The sequence below is a fragment of the Ctenocephalides felis genome, unplaced genomic scaffold, assembly GCF_003426905.1.
Source record: "Ctenocephalides felis isolate EL2017-DRISC unplaced genomic scaffold, ASM342690v1 CF-g0.4_SCAFFOLD_01604, whole genome shotgun sequence".
Lineage (NCBI taxonomy): Eukaryota > Metazoa > Arthropoda > Insecta > Siphonaptera > Pulicidae > Ctenocephalides > Ctenocephalides felis.
The window spans coordinates 20,413,382-20,433,572 of record NW_020537758.1 but is presented as its reverse complement, the minus strand read 5'-3'; the positions used below and the strand labels follow the sequence as shown (position 1 = coordinate 20,433,572).

Below are 20,191 nucleotides of genomic sequence, written 5' to 3'. Positions count from 1 at the left end.
GTCAAAACATTATCAAAAGCTTCGCCAATTTTATTGAATATAAAATCACACCATTAAATCACAATTATTGAATTTATAAAAAAATTAAGGGTTCTTTCGTGGATTAGTGGTTAGAATTGCGAGATTTCAATCAAGGGTATCAGGTTCGATATCTGCTTCAGGCAGCCTGATGTCAAGCAGTACTGACATCGGTTTTTGTTTGAAAATACTTATACATCATTACTATGATACAAATTTTAATAATAAAAATTCATCACATAGAGATAGGACAACCGTTTAGATTAACATCTAAAAAACCGACGTAGTTAATTAAGTCATCAGCTTCCGTAAACGCTGATCAAATAAAATACAAATAAAAATTAATGCAATGATGTATTGCTTCAAACATAAATCATACTATATTTGTTACCTTTTGTGAATTTCATTAAAGCAATTATTTAAAATATTAGAAATAAATGTATTGAATCGTTTTATGCCATTTATTCACGCTCATAAATCTTGAATAAAGATTACCAACGAAGAATAATTTATTAGACGTCCAACGGCTGCCAAGTAATTTAATAAGAGAAAATATGATATCGCATCATAATAACATAATAATCTTTGTTTTTATCAAATTACACAGACGTCTAATATATAATTCATCCCGTTCGACGTCAAAACATAACAGAAATAAAGCTTCAATCCCTCACACCGGCGCCTTCGGAACTGAAACCAATCGGAAAGATATAAGAGTGGAATCAAAATCAGGTTAAGCGCACATGACTTCGTTTTGAAGATTTGATTCGACGTGATTTTGTGTCTGCCGGTAGCTGTTCACCCACGTAACGTCCTGAATTTTCTGTCTATTAGATATTGATGGGTTTTGGCACGGGTCCACCGCCTTGCACGTCGATCAAAAGTGGAACTGTTTGAGATCCTCCCGAGTTTCTCTTGTCGAAACAATTACCAACCGTGGAAACACAACGACCGAACCAATCCTTTTATCGGAATTGAACTGGAAAGCGCCTGTTGGGGGCAAGGTACACATAGGGAATATGAGATGATTGTTGACCAAAAGACAATTTTATTACTATTTATTATACTCCGAATCATATCTAGCTCAATATATATCACAAAGATATTATTTTTTTAACTTCTTTGAACAAACATACTTCATTTTTCTTCCTTTGTGTTCCTTTGGACACTATCTCAAAATCAGTATAATAGTTTAACTGTTATGACAACTGTCATTATCGTTCCCTGGCACAACCGTACCCAATCTCCGATACTTATTAACTTCCCGTAGAGTAAGTTATTGTAATGGGCCGAAAATCGAAATTGAAAATTTTTACATTTCTCGACGTTTTGAAGGTTTCTGAACATTTTGGCATACCTCAGAAAAAATGGATGTGTGTGTGTGTATGTATGTATGTATGGATACAAATTTCCAGTCACGTTTTTGGGCGCACGGATCAACCGATTTGAATGGTTCAAAAAACATTCAATTCCTATCGATAGGGAGAAGAGCTGATTAATTTCATGCGAAGGCAGGTCCAGCTGTTTCGGGGATACGGAGCAATGAGTGCAGAAAATAGAAATCGAGTTTTTGAGTGAACGGAGCATCCGATTTGAACATTCAATTAGTAATGATTAGGAAAAGTGTTTATTAGTTTTTAACAAAGGCAGGCCCAGCCATTTCGAAGATACGGAGCTAAATGTGTAAAAAATGGCAGTTTTTGAGAGAACTAAGCGTCCGATTTAAATGATTCAAAGAACTTTCTGCTTGTCTTAACAAAACAATTGATTTTGGAAAAAAAATCGTTTTAACTTTTGTTTTTCGAAAAAAAATTTTTTTGTATATCGAAAATAATTCAGATTTTATTTTTAATTCTGACTATAGTTCTAATATAATATACTTTAAACAAATAATTTCAGCTTTACAATTCAGTTTATAAAATTCTTATAAATATTAGACAATGTTACAATATTAATAATAATCTATTTGAAAACGTTCAGTATTTCTCTAACATTTCGTTACGGTACGGGAAGTTCCAGCAATTTGCCTTAAGGCACGATGCCATACACCCCACTAGTTATTTATTTATTTTACAATACTTCAATAATTCAAGTATTATATTATTTCAATATAAAGTGGTTGAACTTGTCTTTTTGTTTCTATCAGTTTTCAAACAATAAAGAAAAACATTTTTAGAATTATATTATTATGGTAAAATATTGAAATAAATACTGCGAGATACATACATTTCTAGATAAAATGTAATGTTTTAAATTTTTTAAATTATTTTGCAAACAAAAAAAAAGTTTTATTTCAATTTATACACTGTTATGACTCCGTTTTCCCCTATGTTCTGTGTCTCACATACACCACGCGGTCTACCGAGGGCAGTCCGACAATTGCAGCTTTGGGAACATTTATTGCAAAGGATTGTGTCGGCCGACGCTGTAAAAGATTTTCGTATCGTACAAGGAAATGATTTATTTGCTACATCGTAATAAGATTGGGAGAAAGTACCTACCTGATCACTGAGTTGTATATAGAGACTTTTATAACCATGAAATGTGTTTTCCTTACTATTAAAATGATGCTCCTAAATAATGGAAAAAATAGGTGCTTCTAAATGGTGGAAGTTAGGGAATGCAATACCGATGGAAAATTTCAATACCGGTATTTCGATAATTTTTCATTTTAAAACCGGAATACCGGTAAATTACCGGTATTTTTATTATCTTAAACAAACGTAAACAAAATTGAAAGTTACTAGTACAAATATAAAAAAAATGTATATACAACTACAACTATATTCAACTAAACAATAAAAACAATAAAATAAAACAATAAGTTTATTTTTTTAAATAATAATTTAACAAAAGTATATGCAATTTAATTAATTCATTATCACTATATTGAGGGTATATTGGGTACTTTTCACCAAAAACAAACTTATGAGTAAGAAAGACCAAAAACTCATAAAAGATAATATTACATTATTATAATAAACTGTATTGTCTGTATCTGACTTGTTAAATTAGCATAATCTCCAATATTTAAAAAAAAATATTTTTCTACACTAATTTAAGATCGGATTCTTTGTCGAGATAAGTAATAAGTTACTATAATTGTTGAGTATTGTTATTCAAAACAATGTGATGCTTCTATAGTATTTTCAAACTTCGAAACGTTTTCGAAAAATAATATTTTATAATTGTAATAAGAAGCAAAAATATTTAATGATTATCATAATTATTATGTATAATGTTAGAAAAAAATAAAGATTGCGCAGGGGTGATCTGTATGATATAAAATATTTTCGCGCAAATATCACTTAAAAAACCGTTATAATTTTTACAAAAGATGAAACAAACATCGATGTTTAGATAATGATCATTATCTATCAGTCCAATTCCATTTATTGTAACACGATATGAAGCCCTTTGGAAAGCAATAAATATTCAGTTTAATGACGAGTTGAGATAATATTTGACATTTGTTTATTTTATAAAATCACTTGAAGATATAGCTGTTTATGCGATTATGGAAATTAAAATAAATTTGTTCCGAGAAATTTAAACTTTAGGGTATTATGTATCAAATAGCGCTTATGTAAAAATACCGAAAATACCGGTATTTTTGGAATAAATACCGGTAAAAATACCGCCGAAAAATCGGGCGGTTTACCGGTAATTTGGTATACCGGTATACCGGTATTGCATTCCCTAGTGGAAATGAAATGAAATGATGCTTCTATTTTAGGTTAGATCTTAATTTAGATCTATAAAATAAGAAAAATGAAATTTACAGAATTTATCCATAATAATGGAGAACTTTAAAACAATTGCTATTAATCATTTATCAATTTTTGCTGATGATTAATTATTTTTATTCTGCGAATGTTTAATTACTGTACTGGAAGTTCCAGCAATTTGCCTTAAGGCACGATGCCATACACAATTAGTTATGAATTATTTCATCTAAAATCTAGCTAATATTAAAATATTATTTTAATATTCAACCCCGATTTACCCAAGATTTGTTAACGTTTCTTTTTGTGATGCTATTACAATAAAAATTCCGCATATCTCGTATTTACAAAGAATGTTTTTTTGAGCGTAGTGCGCTTTAGCCAAGTTCGTCTCTCGTCTCTCGTCTCTTGTCACAACAGGACCGAAAATATATGAGGTGTTTATATAAAAGCCGGCGGCTGTGAGCTGATGATGATCGCAGATCAAGTCTGTCACTCACTCAACCTGGGTGTGATGTTTGCTGGAATCATCACAACCTCCTTGAGTGAGCGACGGGCTTGCTCGGAAATTCAACTAGAGGAGAGTGCTAAGAAAAATAAAGCGACATGACGAAAAAATATGAAACAATAACATTTCTATGGTAAGTTGTTGTCAACGGAATGCTGAATGTTTGTTCCAGTGCTTTGGGAAAAATTGCTGGAAAAATTGTTTTCAAAAAATAATATATGATTGGACGGGACCCAAGTATTTCACGTGTTCCATTTCTGCATCAAGGAATATGACAGATAAAAAAATTAAAATCAGAATATAGATTTACAACCAAGAAAATTAACAACAAAAGAAAATATGTTTGATATGAGTTTTCAAACTTGACTGTTTATCTCCTGATTGCGACGTTGAAGTTTGAAGGTGATAACTGGTTACACATCTTTTGCCCTGTACTTTCGAATATTGTGATATCGGTGGTGGATTTTTTTACCCGCTGGCCTTTAAGCCCAACTCTTTCCTAATTTACGAACAAAAACATAATTGTTATTTAAAAATAAGAAAAAACAGCAGATTGATGAACTATTTAAAAAACAATACTGTTTGCTGAATAAACGATCCGAACTGTCGGCAAACAACAAACTAATTATTTATAAATGTATTTTCAAACCCGTGTGGTCTTATGGGATTCAACTATGGGGCACCGCCGAAAAAACCAATATACAGATTATTCAGCGATGATGACAGTAAATGAAGCCAACAAAAAACAGATAACTATAAAAAAAGAATTGACGAGCACCCAAATTACTTGGCACAAAAAGTATTCTCAGAAGCGCGCCCAACCAGGCTAAAACAAAAAATTCCCATTCCCATAAATATTTGTAAATGCTAACATTATTATTATTATTATTATTATTATTATTATTATTATCTTATTATTTCTAATATTGTTATTTTTGTTATATTTTTTTGTTTTTCTAGTATTATTTTATTATTCAGAAATTTTATTTATATTATTTATTAATTTTATTTTTATTATTATTTGCTTTTATTCTATACTAAATCATCATACTACGGATATTATTTTAATGTAAATTCTATCCTTTGCACTTTTATTTATTTAAATTTATGAATATGATTTATTAATTGCTATATGCTAATTATTTAACAGTTGTAATAAATATTGTTATTAAAAAATGAACATTTTGACATAACATAATGCTTATTATTAAAGCAGAACTGCCTCTATAATTATAGACGTAGATAATAAAATAATATCAAGGCTAAGTGAGTCAAAATAAATAGAAGAACCTATCTGTTCAGTCATTTCTAATGTTTCCTGTTAATTTACTTTTATATTTTAGAATTTACAGATAATAAATTTTTTTATCGTTCTCTGTTGAAGATAGAAAGATGTTGAAACCTTAAATATTAATATATAACACCTAAACGATCTTACATTCAACCAGAATTTATTTATTTATACATTTTAAATACTTTCTTTCATTTGGTTCAAAATTTTATAAATGCTGAAATTGAAAATAGCTTTCCATCTTATAAGTTACATTATGTAAAATAATGTTTGCAATCCAATACGATGCTAGGTCGAATTAAGATTTTATGTTGAAATATACTAACTAAACAATCTCAGTACACGCTCTTTAATATCTTTTTATCATGTTTACAGTTTACGTGACATATCTTGAAAAGCTCGACCGTTTCCATCATATTTTCTCTCCGGAATCCCTCACGAGTCGACCCCGCCGTCGCAGCGGTGTTTACTTTACACGGAGCTTCTGAATTTTTCATTACGTCATTCAAAAATATCGATATATTCGATAAGGAAGGAATCCCTTAACATGCCCCTCATCTCCTTTGCCGACTCTATATTTTTCTACTCTATCTTCTCGTAATATCAAATCTCTTTGCGAGTTTTCTTTGCTTACCGGAGTGGATGGCAGGGAAAAGAGTAGCAGAAAAGAACGACTTTTTTATTCTATTTGTACAGATTGCTTATTGCATTTTCCTACTGTCGTGTCGTTTTTATTTCTCTATTACGTCATTTCGCTACAAAAGCAGGCGGCCCACGGAAAACTGCTTTTTGACGGTTTTATTTTGGATCCGGTGCGCCCGCCGTCGAGACGGATTAAAGGGATGCGATAGATTAAATCGTCTATTAGAGCTCAAATTAAATTCTGCCATGCGGAAGTTTTCGAAACTATTTGATTCTTAATCTAGACATTTTTTTCTAATTTTATCAGACAGGCATTTGCGGATTTAAAATTGTAAATTGCGGATTACTACCTACTGGCAGAAATTAATTAGTCATGAATATAATAAAATTTAAAACTAGTGGTGCACGATATCGTAAATTCAGGCAAACTTCTGGAACTTCATGTACCATAATTCAAAACTTTTAAAATTTTAATGGAGAAATTTTTTTTAACTTTTAAAATTCTTTGAAAATTTTGAAATAATTGATCGTCAAACAGCATTTAAAAAAATTCTGGATCTACGAAACCTCTAGACCTTCCAACTATTTAATGAATTCGTTGTTCGATCAATACGAGTACAAGCTGAATGTTTTTTGACCTGCTTTTAATAATTTAATAATTAAAAAAAATCTAGCATTTTTCTCATTTCTGAATAGTTGATAATTATTGAAAACAACATTTAAAGTTTAGGCAATTTTTTAATATTCATTTTACCATTATTTTTAAGAATCTAGTCATTAAATAATATCAGCTATAGATTTTTATTTGTATGTAATAACCATCTAATGTTAAGTCAAGTCTTTCCTGTTATGGTTACTACTATTTTTTGTAACTAGAACTCATAACTCACGATTTATTTAAAAAAATTCAATGTTATAAAATTGTAAAAATTACGCACCCATATACACCATTATGATATACTCGCGTTCTATATTAACCGAGGTAAATTGATTACAAAAAATATTATTATGACAATACTTTTGTACATCGAACAAAAGCTATCGGGATTGTTACACTGTTTATTCGAACATTTTATATTGCATAATCATTACAATTAATTATAACATGCAAACAAAATGGTTACATAATTTGTGTGGCACGTGTAAAGTTTGTATTAGAGAATGTTTTAGTCAGCTCTATTAGATAAATTTTAATAAATGAAATTATCAAATATTAATGGTTCGATTACTATCTAAAAATACGACGAGGGGAGAAGTTTCAGTCTAACAGCTCATATGACGTAAGGCTTTGATTGGTATTACAGAAGAAAAGTTTTTTTCAAATTTTTGATTTCAGTAATCTTTTTTTTAGTCATCATGTAGGTACCTATTATACCCTGATTCATAAGTTTGTAACTTCTTAACCATTATGCTAGTTCCTTTTACCAGAAACTATTACTAATAAACAGTATCTATCTAATATTATTTGAAGTTCATACATCACTATTTTTAAACATGATTTAAAATAAATTTAATGTATATCAATGTGTACGCATCTCTCTGAAGTAAATAATATGAATCATAAAAACAAATATTCAATGATAAGATGAATCACAATTTAGAAAAAAGTCTATCGATCAGAAGTATAAAATGTGATAAACGGTTGTACCAAAAGCTCGTGTAAATTAGACTGGAGTGGTTGCCGTTAGAGTTAATTCTCTTGATGAGGAAACTAGAAATCCGTTCGCCTATTTACGCCCCTAAATATTTACTTGACACAGGTATAGTTGAACAACGTACACAGAACTTTGCGAAACACATAAGCTTGTAATCGGCGTAAGAGCCACGAACTTCGCACTTAATGATAGGACACGGAGTGATAATACGATATAATACAATAAACAACGGCAATTCCACAGGAAATGTAGGTAAAAGGGTATGTTTAATTGATAAATAAATATTTAGGAACCGCATGCAGACGTTTTTGGAATTAATAATTCATAAGTCCTATCATGCTCCTTTTCAATCGTATTCAAGGAAACTGTAATTCTGATATTAATTATTCGGAATTAGAAATTTTGAACAAAACATCGTAAATTTATACTTAATTTCAACAAAATTTATTAATTAACTTTCTGTAGGGTAAGTTATAGTAATCGTCCAAAAATTTGAAATGAATATTTTTGCATTTCTTTACGTTTCAGAGGCTTCTGAACATTTTTAGCATACTTGGAAAAATAGATATGTTTGTGTGTATGTATGAATACAATTTATTATCGACGATTTTCGGAGCACCGCTCAACCGATTTGAATGATTCCCAAAGCATTCGATTCCTATTGATCAGGAGACGTGCTGGTTAGTTTTTAGCAAGGTTGGTCCAGCCGTTACGGAAATATGGAGCAAAGAACACAAAAGAATGGAGTATCCGATTTGAATGATTCATAAAACATTCTACTTGTATTGACGTTATGAAGAATTAAGTTTTTGCAAAAGCAGATTTAACAGTTCAATCAAGAAAAAAAGTTTAAAAATATGCCATATGGGGGTCGAAAGTCAGATATTTTGTAATTTGAAGAAAACGATATGTAGAGTATAAAAAAATTACGAAAAATTTCAGAATTTTCAAAATGTTTGGAGAAAAAAATCTAAATATCTCAAAAAATTCCAAGCTTTCAAAAAATATTAGTATCTTCAAAAAAACAATTTTTTTCAATATTCAAATTTTTCAAATGTTCTCAAAATTTCCAAAAATGTTCTAAAAAATTAAAAATTCTCAAGTAATTATAATTTTTCTTTTCTGAGTTTTCAAAAATTTTAAATTGCAATACAGGACGTTCCACCAATTTGCCTTAAAGCACGATGCCCATGCACCACTATTAGTTTGCATTTTGAATTTAAAGTAATTTCTATTTTAAGTCTAGCCTTATTCCATTAATTATATATTGAGTACTGAATATATACATTGTTACCAATTTTTATTAAAAACGTTGCAAAAGTGCCGTATTTTCTTGGCAAACCTTAGACAAATGGATATGTTTGTGTGTATGTGTGAATACAATTTTTCTTCGGCGATTTTCAGAACATTGCTCAACCGATTTGAATCATTCAAAAAGCATTCGATTCCTATTGATTAGGAGACGTGACTGATTAGTTATTGGCAACCTAAAGGTTGATCCATTTATACTTGATGATTGTATCATTCCAATTTATCTAATAGGGCTGACTTTCAATTTGATGCAGCAGTGAAATTATTAGAATATATTTTCATTCTAAACCAAATATAGAAGTTGATCAAAAAGTAATTTTTGACTTTGATATTTTTATACTTTGGACTAATGCTATCGAGATTTTATATATTTTACTCAAAAATATCCAAAAATAATTATAAGATGCAAACAAAATAATTGTGATACGAGTGTAGGTACTTGGCATTGCAGATTATATTGATCACAGTTAATGTGGTGATGCATGCGTTTATACAAAATGTTCTACAACATTGAATCTCAATTTGTGAATTATGTCAATCTCAATTTCTGAATTATCTTTCGTGTGATTGTAATCATTTTATGTCATTTGAACAATATTAATAAAAAATTTCTTCTTCTTTTGCAGTTTGCGTCGTCCACCCAGTTCGCCGCGGTTGAACCCGCACGCAGTTCGAGCGGAGCTGGGAAGAGCCCTGGACGTTTGGTCTCAGCACAGCAAACTCACGTTCACCGAAGTCGACAGCGACAGGGCCGATATTCTTGTCTATTTTCACAAGTGGGTATTCTTGATGAACATTTTCATGTGCATTAAAATTTCTGATAAACATTTTCATATATGTAGTAAAGTTTCCGGATATTTCATCATAGTAGAAATATGCTTTTTTGATATTTATCTAAAATTTGCCACCTTGGTTCACTTTACACCATAGGCTTGATGAAAAGGGACAACACGTGAGCAAAAAGATCCAATATTTTATTTTTAATTCCATAGACTTTTTACGGAATAATATTTACATTATTCAATCTATACAAAGTAGAAATATGTTTTTTTGCTATTTTTTTAAAATGTGCCACCTGGTTTACAGGCGCTTGAGCAAAAAGGCCCAATAGATTATTTTTAATTTCATAGAACTTTTTCAGAATAATATTTACATTATTTAATCTATGCAAAGTAGAAGTATGTTTTTTTACTTTTTATAAAATTTGCCACTTAGTTAACTTTACCCCATAGGCATGGTGCAAAGGGATTTATTTAGGGTTTATTTTTAATTTCATAGACCTTTTTGAAAATTACTTCTGCATTATTTAATCTATGCAATGCAGTTTAATTTTTGGTAAAGTTCCCAGCTAATTCATTCAAATATGTTCTCTTGCTATTTATTTAAAATTTTCCTCCTGGTTTACTTTACCCCGTAGTCGGAGTAAAGCACAGCGAGCAAAAAAGTCCAATATTTTATTTTTAATTTTTATTGAACAATATCTACATTATTTATTCATTACGATTTTGTTGAATTATTGGGTTGAGCAACGAAATTAAAAATTGTAATTTAAATATATTATACCTACTCTTAAGCATAATAAATAAAAATAATTATTAATTCTTGCCATCATGGCTTGCCTGGTTAGGTATTTCTGTTCAATTTATCATAATCAGGTTTATTGATTCTCAAAATACAATTATTACAAATAAGGTAAACACATTTATGTACAAATGTTTAACAAATATAAGACTGCATACACCCTTTGTATGGAACTTCGTTAGAAGAATTAATTAGAATTGGTATATATACTATATCATTAATATTTGAATATTTTTTTGTATAATTACTATTTTACTTGTTATGTGCTATTAGTTTAATGTTTTGCATCATGCTAGTATAAAGGTTTAGGAGGTCCTTCTCACCCGAAAACATGTATGGAATTCTGGAGGTTATATAAAAAAAATAAGAGCAATAATCGTAATCAAGTTTTCCAAGTCATTATAGACGAGTATGTGTTGACCTTTGGCTGGTTCTGTCGATAATTTTCACAGAAAATTGATAATTTATACTGAAAGTATGATCCAAGTTTACATAACTAGATATGGCTTTGATATTACGAAAGCACTCATTAATATATTCAATGATTATATGATAATTATAAATATACGTTATAAAACAATTAATTAATGCGTACTGAAACAATTTGTTCAGATATTATAAACTAAGGGTAATGCTCAAAAAAAACTAACAACGAAGCATAACAAGTACTTGTGTTAATTATTTGACAATGAAGTCTTTTTCTTGATTCCGAAGTCACCCATTCAATTAAACTAATTTCAATTAAATAATATCACTAAAAATATCACACCTCAATTGTGTTTTTAGATAATGGTGGTTTTATTTCAATTTTTATTATTTAATGTTTTTAGCGATTTCTCGCGCTTAATATTCTTCAGGCTGCTTATCTAAAAATCAGGGAAATTTAACGTATGATATGTCTTCGGGAAACGAAACATATAAATAAATACACTTATTGAAATTCTCCAACAATTATTAAAATTTTAAAAAACAACTAAAAACCAATAATTATTAAAATTTTCCAATTAACTTTATAATAATTTGCAGGAACGTAAAAGTTAAAAAAAAATCAATCTTTGATTGATTTCAATGACCTACTTATTTCGACGAAAGTAATTATGAAACTATAGATGGGATTACGGTGAAACAATATAATAATCACTATTTTACAAAAGAAAACAATCTTTTTCTACAACGTGCACGTTTTAAATATAGGAGTGTTTGCATGATCTATTATTAGTCGACGAATCCAAAAACCATATCCAAACACTTTTGATGAATAGCGAATCATTTAATTTTTCAAAGCACGTACCGTTTTCAAAGCGTTGCTTTATGATTTCATCACAAACATAATAATTTGTGACAAAACTCGGAATTCTTTTGAGAAATGAATTTTTCGGGCTCCGAGCTGTTTATATGTACCGAGAGAAATCTTACGTGATCACCGGAGCGTGGGTAAACATTTTACAGCTCTCTGTATTGAAAGCAAACTTTTTAAGGGAGATTGATTACGGATATATAATGCCACGAGTTCAAGAAAGTAAGAGAAAAGAAGGAAAAAAATGCTTAGCTCGAGCATAATGGAAGTTATAAGAGCAATAATCGTAATAAAGTTTTCCATGTCATTATAGACGAGTATGTGTCGACGTTTGGCTGGTTCTGTCGATAATTTTCACAGAAAAATGATAATTTATACTGAAAGTATGATCCAAGTTTACCTAACTAGATATGGCTTTGATATTGTTAAAGCACTCATTAATATATTCAATGATTATATGATAAACATAAATATAAATTGGTTTTATTTTGAACATATGGATGGGAGGGGCACAACTTCAATCTATCACAATGAATTTTAGGACATAAACAATGGATGACTAAAATAATGTTTTGCGTAATTTCATTTCGTAATTTCTTTGTGTTTCTTATAAAATTGATTAAAAAATCTTATAGCTGCACGTGCATTATTTGACCGAGGATGAACTACAATGTTGTGAGGAATGAATAATCAAATATATTACGTAGTTTATACATAAACCTAATAATTACAAACGAGGCACGTAGTGTCTATTAATATATAATTAATATACTTGTATATATATATATATATATATATATATATATATATATATATATATTTAAGCTATGCGTGTGTGTTTCTCGTATCATGCGAACTACATTATAAGTTTGGTTTCTTGCAGATCTATATATTTTTATTTGTGATATTCGATCAAGCAAGCGTCATGCATAATAAATTTTCGAATTCCAAAAATATTCATGACCTAATTCCGATTCATTTTAATCCTTCACTCATACACCAGAAGATCAAACGCTTCTGAGTGCAATTTCCATACATATACTCGTATATGATTTGTTTAAAGCAGTCAAGCGTGATATTGAAATACCTATGACCATATAAAATTTGTGTTTGAATCAATTTTACGCAAGTAATGCTAACAATATGTCGAAAAAATAAATTATTGGATCTCTAATAATAATGTGTTAAAATGTAACATATCATGGTTGGTTTGTTTATAAAATTAATTGGAGTGTTATTTGAAATTGTTTGATCGGACTTGGATTAGATTTATAGTTTCACAATAGTATTTAGTATGGCTTATTAATTATAGGCATGTTTCAGCATTTTTTATGATAGTATTTATCATGATGATTTCATTTTAAACAAGGCTGAGAGAGAACGATTATTTGCGTCGAGAAAAATTATAACTTTTCTATGAGATTTTTCAAAATTCAACATAAATGATTAGTTACCAATCACACTTAATTTACAGTGCATAAAGAAATAAATATAATTTTTGTTATTATATATTAGGTTAGGGGATTAACTTAGCAAAAAGAATATAAATGGTGCAGTATAAACTAATGCAGAACACAAAAGAATATAAATGGTGCAGTATAAACTAATGCAGAACACAATGAAAAATCATTTATAAATTTTAGTTTATATATCGTACTAATTATTTATTTGTTAACAAGCAAGACGTGGTCAATTACAATAACTAATATTTAAGGCTTTAGTCAAGCTGATTCATCATAATAGGATATAATATTATGGCTTTGTAAAATAGATAGGTTATACTATCCTTAATTAAAAGGAACTGAATGTAAAAACATAAAAATTAAATGTAATAGAGTTTTTAATTTTAAAGTCTAATTAATCTCCAGTCAAGCTTAAATTTCATCTGCAATGTTGAAATTTTCATAGTTTCTTTGCGATATCGATTTGCCTTTTGCTGATTAATATCACTTTCGACAGATCAGATCAAGGTTATATACAATGAATTCTTTGTAAAAAAATATTCCCATAAAATTTATTTTGTTTTTCACATTGCCTAAATAATGCAGTTATTATTTCGTAAAATCCATTTAAAATTTCAAGATAGATATTGGATCTGATGTTTATCCTCTGGCTGACTCCTTTTTCCTTGACCATGAGGAGCAAAGGGGCAGATGACAAATTTTTAAAAAATAGTTAAAAATGTGTTTTTATAATTAGGAATCAACTGAGAATTTGAATATGAATGAGGAGTTAACTGGAAATAGTTCGATACTTCTACTTGTTGTTTGCTACATGATATGTGTTGAACAGATAATTATTGAAAGTCAAATTGGGGATCTTTGTGCCCCGCCTTTCTCTATATTACTTTTACTTATGAAATATACTTCTTTAAACGATTTTTTTATGAAATTATTATATATTTTTTGTTTTCCTTTCAGAGATGACCACTTCGATGGGTTTCCTTTCGACGGACGAGGTTCCGTCCTGGCTCACGCCTTCTTTCCGGGTTCAGGAAGAGGCGGTGATGCTCATTTCGATGATGATGAACACTGGATAGTAGGAGATTTTGATGAAAGCGAAGAGGGTAAGTCAATTGCTATATTCAGAGGAAAATTATCAGTTGAAATATTCTGGGATTTAGGGGAGTCTTTGGGGATGGTGAAACAAGTCGTTAATATTATGATTGGGAAGAATATTATTAATTTTGAAATCAAATTCACTACACTATCATGCATACTATTTTATTGAATGCTATGGTTTGTTCCATCATAAACATAAATATAAACATTAATAACATAAAATCTTGAAATATGTCTGTGTGAATGAGATAAAAAAAATTATGACTATTATCTTATATTAAAACGCTTAGTTACGTCCAACTGCATTCTTTACCATGTCATTTTTTAAAAATTACTACACTTAAATTATTTATTATATAAACACTGGTGCGATCTGCAATACACTGGCCCTTTTCTGAAATGTAGACAGTGAATTCTGAATTCTAACCCTGTGAATTTCAAAAAATTATAGAAATAAAAAATCCAATATTAATCTCCATCTCTAAGCGGCTGATTATCGATTATAATCTAAATTATTGTGTCTACGTTGATAAGATTTATAAAATTTCTGTAGTTCGTTTCAATGCTTAAAGTTTCATCAAAATCTTAGGGATAACGTTTTCCTTGCTAAAATTAAATAATGCAATGATCATAAAACATTTTAAAAAAAATTTAACAACCAGTTGTAGAAATAAAATTTCAAAATTATTACAATTATTTCACCATATATATAATAAATATTCTGCTTATCATTTGAAATAAATTTCACATACATTTATAATCCCCTACTCTAGTTCGTACCAAAATATATCGACATGCGGGTATTATAAATTCTCAAAGTGCTACTTCTCGTATTAATAACACAAAACCTTCGCAATTGAAATTGTTTTATAAAATATAAAAGAGGATTTATTTATTGATTCAAATCTCTACGAAAAAAGAACGAAACAGAATATGAACGTCGGCAGTTCATATATTATACATGCAAAAAATACCCTATTATTTACTCAAGATTCATTTAATATTTCAGATCTCTACAGAGATCACAAACATTTTCGCGCTTGCTTCATTTTCTTTTAGTGCTTTAAACAATTTGAAGATAACTAGAACAGGACTTCTTAATCTTTAAACTAATATTTTTTGCTGATTTTTTCTTTTTTGTTCAAACTTTTCCAATAATCTTATATAATTTTTATAATGTAGACCGTGAATTCTGAATTCTATATTAGAAATAATAAAATTAACATTCGGTTGTAATTAAGTTTGTAAAAATTAACTAATTTCTTTTACCTTTTAACTTTTTAATTATTTATACCTCGGAGGTTCAATTAATAAGTAACTTTCAACCTGTTCAAATAAAAAGTCTGCAGCTTTAATTGAAAAACAAATTTCTAGGCTTTTCATTAACCTTTGAACGACTGGTTCGGAGTTTTGTAATTATAATGTTTATTGCTTGGTTTCATTATAAAGCAACCAGAAGGTGACAATAAGGTTGAAAACAAATTTTAGGCATTTGCATGGCACTTCTCAATCTAGCAATAGTTAAACATTTAATTAAATCTATAGTACAAAAATTATTTTTTGCTTCAAATTTGTAAGAGAATTTTCATATTGCTTCTAGTAGGTTGATTCACACCCACGTAGTAAATTGAACCAGTTTTTAAAATATAATTTATATGTTTATAATAGGAAGGTTTAATTTTCCAAATTAAGAAAAAAAGTGTTATAAAATGTTATAGAAAGAAGCACATTTTATAATTTTTATAGAATTAAACCAGAAAAAAAGCAATTGTTGTAGAATCATCTTATAAAAGTTTGAATTACTGCGACGTAGATGCACATTATCATATAATCATAATTTATTTACCATCTTCCTCAGTACGGATTTTCATCAGGAGCTGAGAACACCATGTCGACTTGCGTTAATTTTATATTCTTAGTAGAAAAAAACGAAAATGAAAATGAAATTGCACACAAAATAAAGATTCCAGAATTTTCTGCAATTGTTACGAAATGCAATGGCAGACAATGATATAAAAATAAATATTTATTAACTTCCAGTATGATAACGTATAGCAATATGAAAAAAATCGAAAAAGTCTTATTAAAAAAGGTCAATATAATATATTGTATCCTGATAATTTTGCCTCAGTTCAGTCACGGAATATGGATAATATAATATATCTATCACTAATGGAGATGAATGTGCAAAACAGTCCCGGAAATACTCACAGTATATGATTTGAATCGCCATTCGTATTTGAATAAATTATTACATAGAATTTATGAACATTGTTGATAATGTAATAATAACATATATAGATATGACAAAACATATTACGAAAGCGCACATATTGTTCTACCTATATTGTTCAAATTAATTTGAATCGAAGCATAACATATTATGAAAATGATTTTATCTCAAATCATATATTTATGAATGTTGATTATTGATAGAAAAATGAGTAAAATATATATTTACGTTATATTATGTAAATTAATTATTTAGGTAATATATTTAATCTTTTTTGCTTGTATTGCTTATCTTTTCTTTACTCCAATTTTGATAAATTGATTTTTTTTAAATACCAAGTCTCACCAAGTATTGAACTTAATTGATCCTCTGAGCTTTAAGCTCCTAACCCCTGGCTGCTAAGGCTTAATCCAGCTCAAACAAAAACGCAGTCATACTCTAGAATTATTTTCAGTAATCAAATTATAATATAATAATAATTACATCTAATTAACTGCGTTTGTTCATAAATTATTTTCTCGGTTGCTTACCTCTGGCCTAAGGGCAGAATTAAGCTTAATACGAACGATGTACATTTTATGAGTGTAAGCTGTCACAATAAAAGTCTTTATCTGTTTCACGGCTTTTTGCATATTTAGAGCACAAACAGGTCGACAGTTATTTAATATTATAATTCCTTTATGCAATAATAACTTTCATCCTGTCTCCTCTATTTCAGGATTTGCCTCAATCTAATGGGTTTCGTTTTAATGTGTCAGAATTATATTTTAATTACGATTATGATGTGAATAAATTTTTACGCTTGGAATTCCTCAGCTCAGGCTGTTTGTGAAGGGTCATTGTGAATATTTAATCTTGTTATTTATAATGAATGTGTTAGCATTTTATTTTAATAGAAAGTAATTATCCTGTCTTATTTCTGAGATTATATATATATATATATATATATATATATATTGTAGAGTTTCGAACAAGAATCCAAAAATAATAAAAAATAAAAAACAAGAAAAGTTTTTAATAAACAATTTCTTTATTTAATTATTTGTTTACTGTCGACGTTTCGGAACTAGGTACGTTCCATCTTCAGGACATCTGTCAAGAAACATGATCTTGATGAGATTTGAGCAAACAATATGTTTAGGAAAAGAAAATAGATTTTTCTTAAATAATAAATTAATTGCAAAAAATATAATAATGTACAGAAATATGATAATATGATCAAAATGAAAATGATAAAAAATGATAAAAATAAATGAGTGGATTATCAGAACAGGATATTAAACATAATAGAATTTTTTTTTGAAAGTTATGGAAAATTTTTTAAGAAAAGGTTAATGACAAAGTTGAATTAATTACCTGTATGTTTGAATAATTAAATAAAAAATAAAATAATTCAACTTTGTTGGTGACTGTAATCTTCTATCATAATTGGTGCATTTGATTTTGTTAATTCAATTGAGTCATAAAAAATAATTATTGTGTGGTCTGTGATTTGTTTATGCCTTCTGTAACAATAAGTTCATTTAATTTTTTTAATATATATTATTTGAACCTGTATAGGAACATTGGTAACATTAATTTATTATGTCGGTTTTTTTCTTTTATAGATAGGCATATCAAACAGTTGTTCCATCTCAAATAGCAGTGACAAATTGTAATTATTATTATTATTACTTTTACTATTATTACTTCAATAGTTTATGTAATTACCTATCTATATTTATTTTTTATTATTCTTCAGTTCTTAATCCATGTTTAGTTTCTCTATTTTTTTTCAAATTACAGAGCCATTGTTAATTTTAGTCTCAATTTTTCAATTTCTACTTTGCTTTGAGGTTGCTTATAAATTATACTTTCATGTTAATTTTAAATCATATTTTGTTCATCATATTATATGTCAATCAAACTCAATTTTGGGAAACATCAAGAGGCATCTTTGTTCTGATTATGTAATCACCAGTGTTTTTTTATTCAGTGGTGACTTCTTTGTTCTAGTAATTATTTCTCTACGGTTAATTGTTATCGAGATAATTTGCCTTTTTTTCTTAGCAATATGCTGGCCATATAATGTCTAGATAATATAAATCATGTATTGCCTAATAGATAATTTTGGAGTGATTGTATAACATGACTTTATAATATTTAGCTGACTTGTTATGGCTTAAAAATATGTGTTCAGAGATCAGGTCTTATTCTGATCAAAAATAGGACTTGTGTCAAAATAAAAATATAAGGATAATATGATTACATGCTATTCATTTTTACCCTAGCATTTGCCCAAACATATGTGTCAATAAATAAGCATTGGTAATAATAACAGGGCACACAGAATACCCTTTGCTATGTAAAAGTGTATGTGGGACTTCTACCTTAGATCCACTTAAATTTCTGGCAAAGAAATGTGGGTTGATACCCTAATCAGAGGTATGAAATATATTGCATACACGAATTATTTATGAGATGTAACAACTCTATTCACTACAGGCTGCATTCACAAAAATTGTATCTGTATGTTGATAAAAAATATATTTTGTTGCGCATAGGTTGGTAAAATTACTTGTGAATAATTGATATTGTAAAGCAATATATGAAGAAAATTTAGCGCAAATCTATTAAGTATTGCGGAGCCTAATATGGGTCCAGATTTTATCTTCTGCGATATTACCAATTTATTAATATGTGACTATGAACACAGAAAAGGCCTATGCCATTAAAGATGCCTTATCACTGGTCGTATTCTAGCATTATTGTATTTCATTGCTCGGTCGTAATGCTCCGGTATCGAAACCTTAGCGATATTACGGGTACTAAGTAAGTAAGATTATGATTTCTATGATGTATACGAGGGAGGCCTATCGACTCGAAGAACATATTGCCCGGCCTGAGTTTCGTTGTGTGAATGGCACGTGTGGACGAATTAAATGGAGGGCTGGTGCATTTAGAGAAATTTTAATAAAAATAATAATAAAACTATATTTTATCAAATTTTCAAACCTGCAATGTTTTGACGTATAGTTGGAACACTATGATTATGGGAATACACAAACTCGTTCTTGTTCATTTCATAGATTGTAGAATTTAATTAATTTTAATATTTTTTGAACAGCGATGAAAACCTAAAAGTTCTATAAGCTGTCTTGCTAGTTAGACTTAACTACTACGTAGATTTTATAGTTGGAAATCCAAAACAGTTGTCTCATCTCTTTGTTATGAATTTTTTATTGTTACAATTTCAATAATAGTGGATCACTTGGAAAATGAAAATACACTGCTATCTATATTTCCAAGTGAAACCCGACGACACTACTGCCTAATATTAGGATGCTCAAGGCAAGTATTGGATCTAAGACATCTAATTCATACCTCTAA

General features: G+C 28.9%; 2 protein-coding genes across 2 annotated transcripts in view; both read left to right on the top strand.

Moving 5' to 3' along the window:
- The first annotated feature begins 4,349 nt into the window (after positions 1-4,349).
- LOC113373496 (stromelysin-1-like) overlaps positions 4,350-20,191 on the top strand; it is a 40,408-nt gene continuing 24,566 nt past the window's right edge. The window contains exons 1-3 of the mRNA XM_026613790.1: positions 4,350-4,384; positions 9,777-9,926; positions 14,449-14,594. Coding sequence (XP_026469575.1) covers positions 4,350-4,384; positions 9,777-9,926; positions 14,449-14,594 — 331 coding nt within the window. The remainder of the gene's footprint in view (positions 4,385-9,776; positions 9,927-14,448; positions 14,595-20,191) is intronic.
- Positions 9,820-20,191, top strand: part of LOC113372478 (matrix metalloproteinase-2-like) — a 78,508-nt gene continuing 68,136 nt past the window's right edge. Inside the window, exons 1-2 of the mRNA XM_026612811.1 lie at positions 9,820-9,926; positions 14,449-14,594. The gene's annotated coding sequence lies outside the window, so the exon portion shown is untranslated. The remainder of the gene's footprint in view (positions 9,927-14,448; positions 14,595-20,191) is intronic.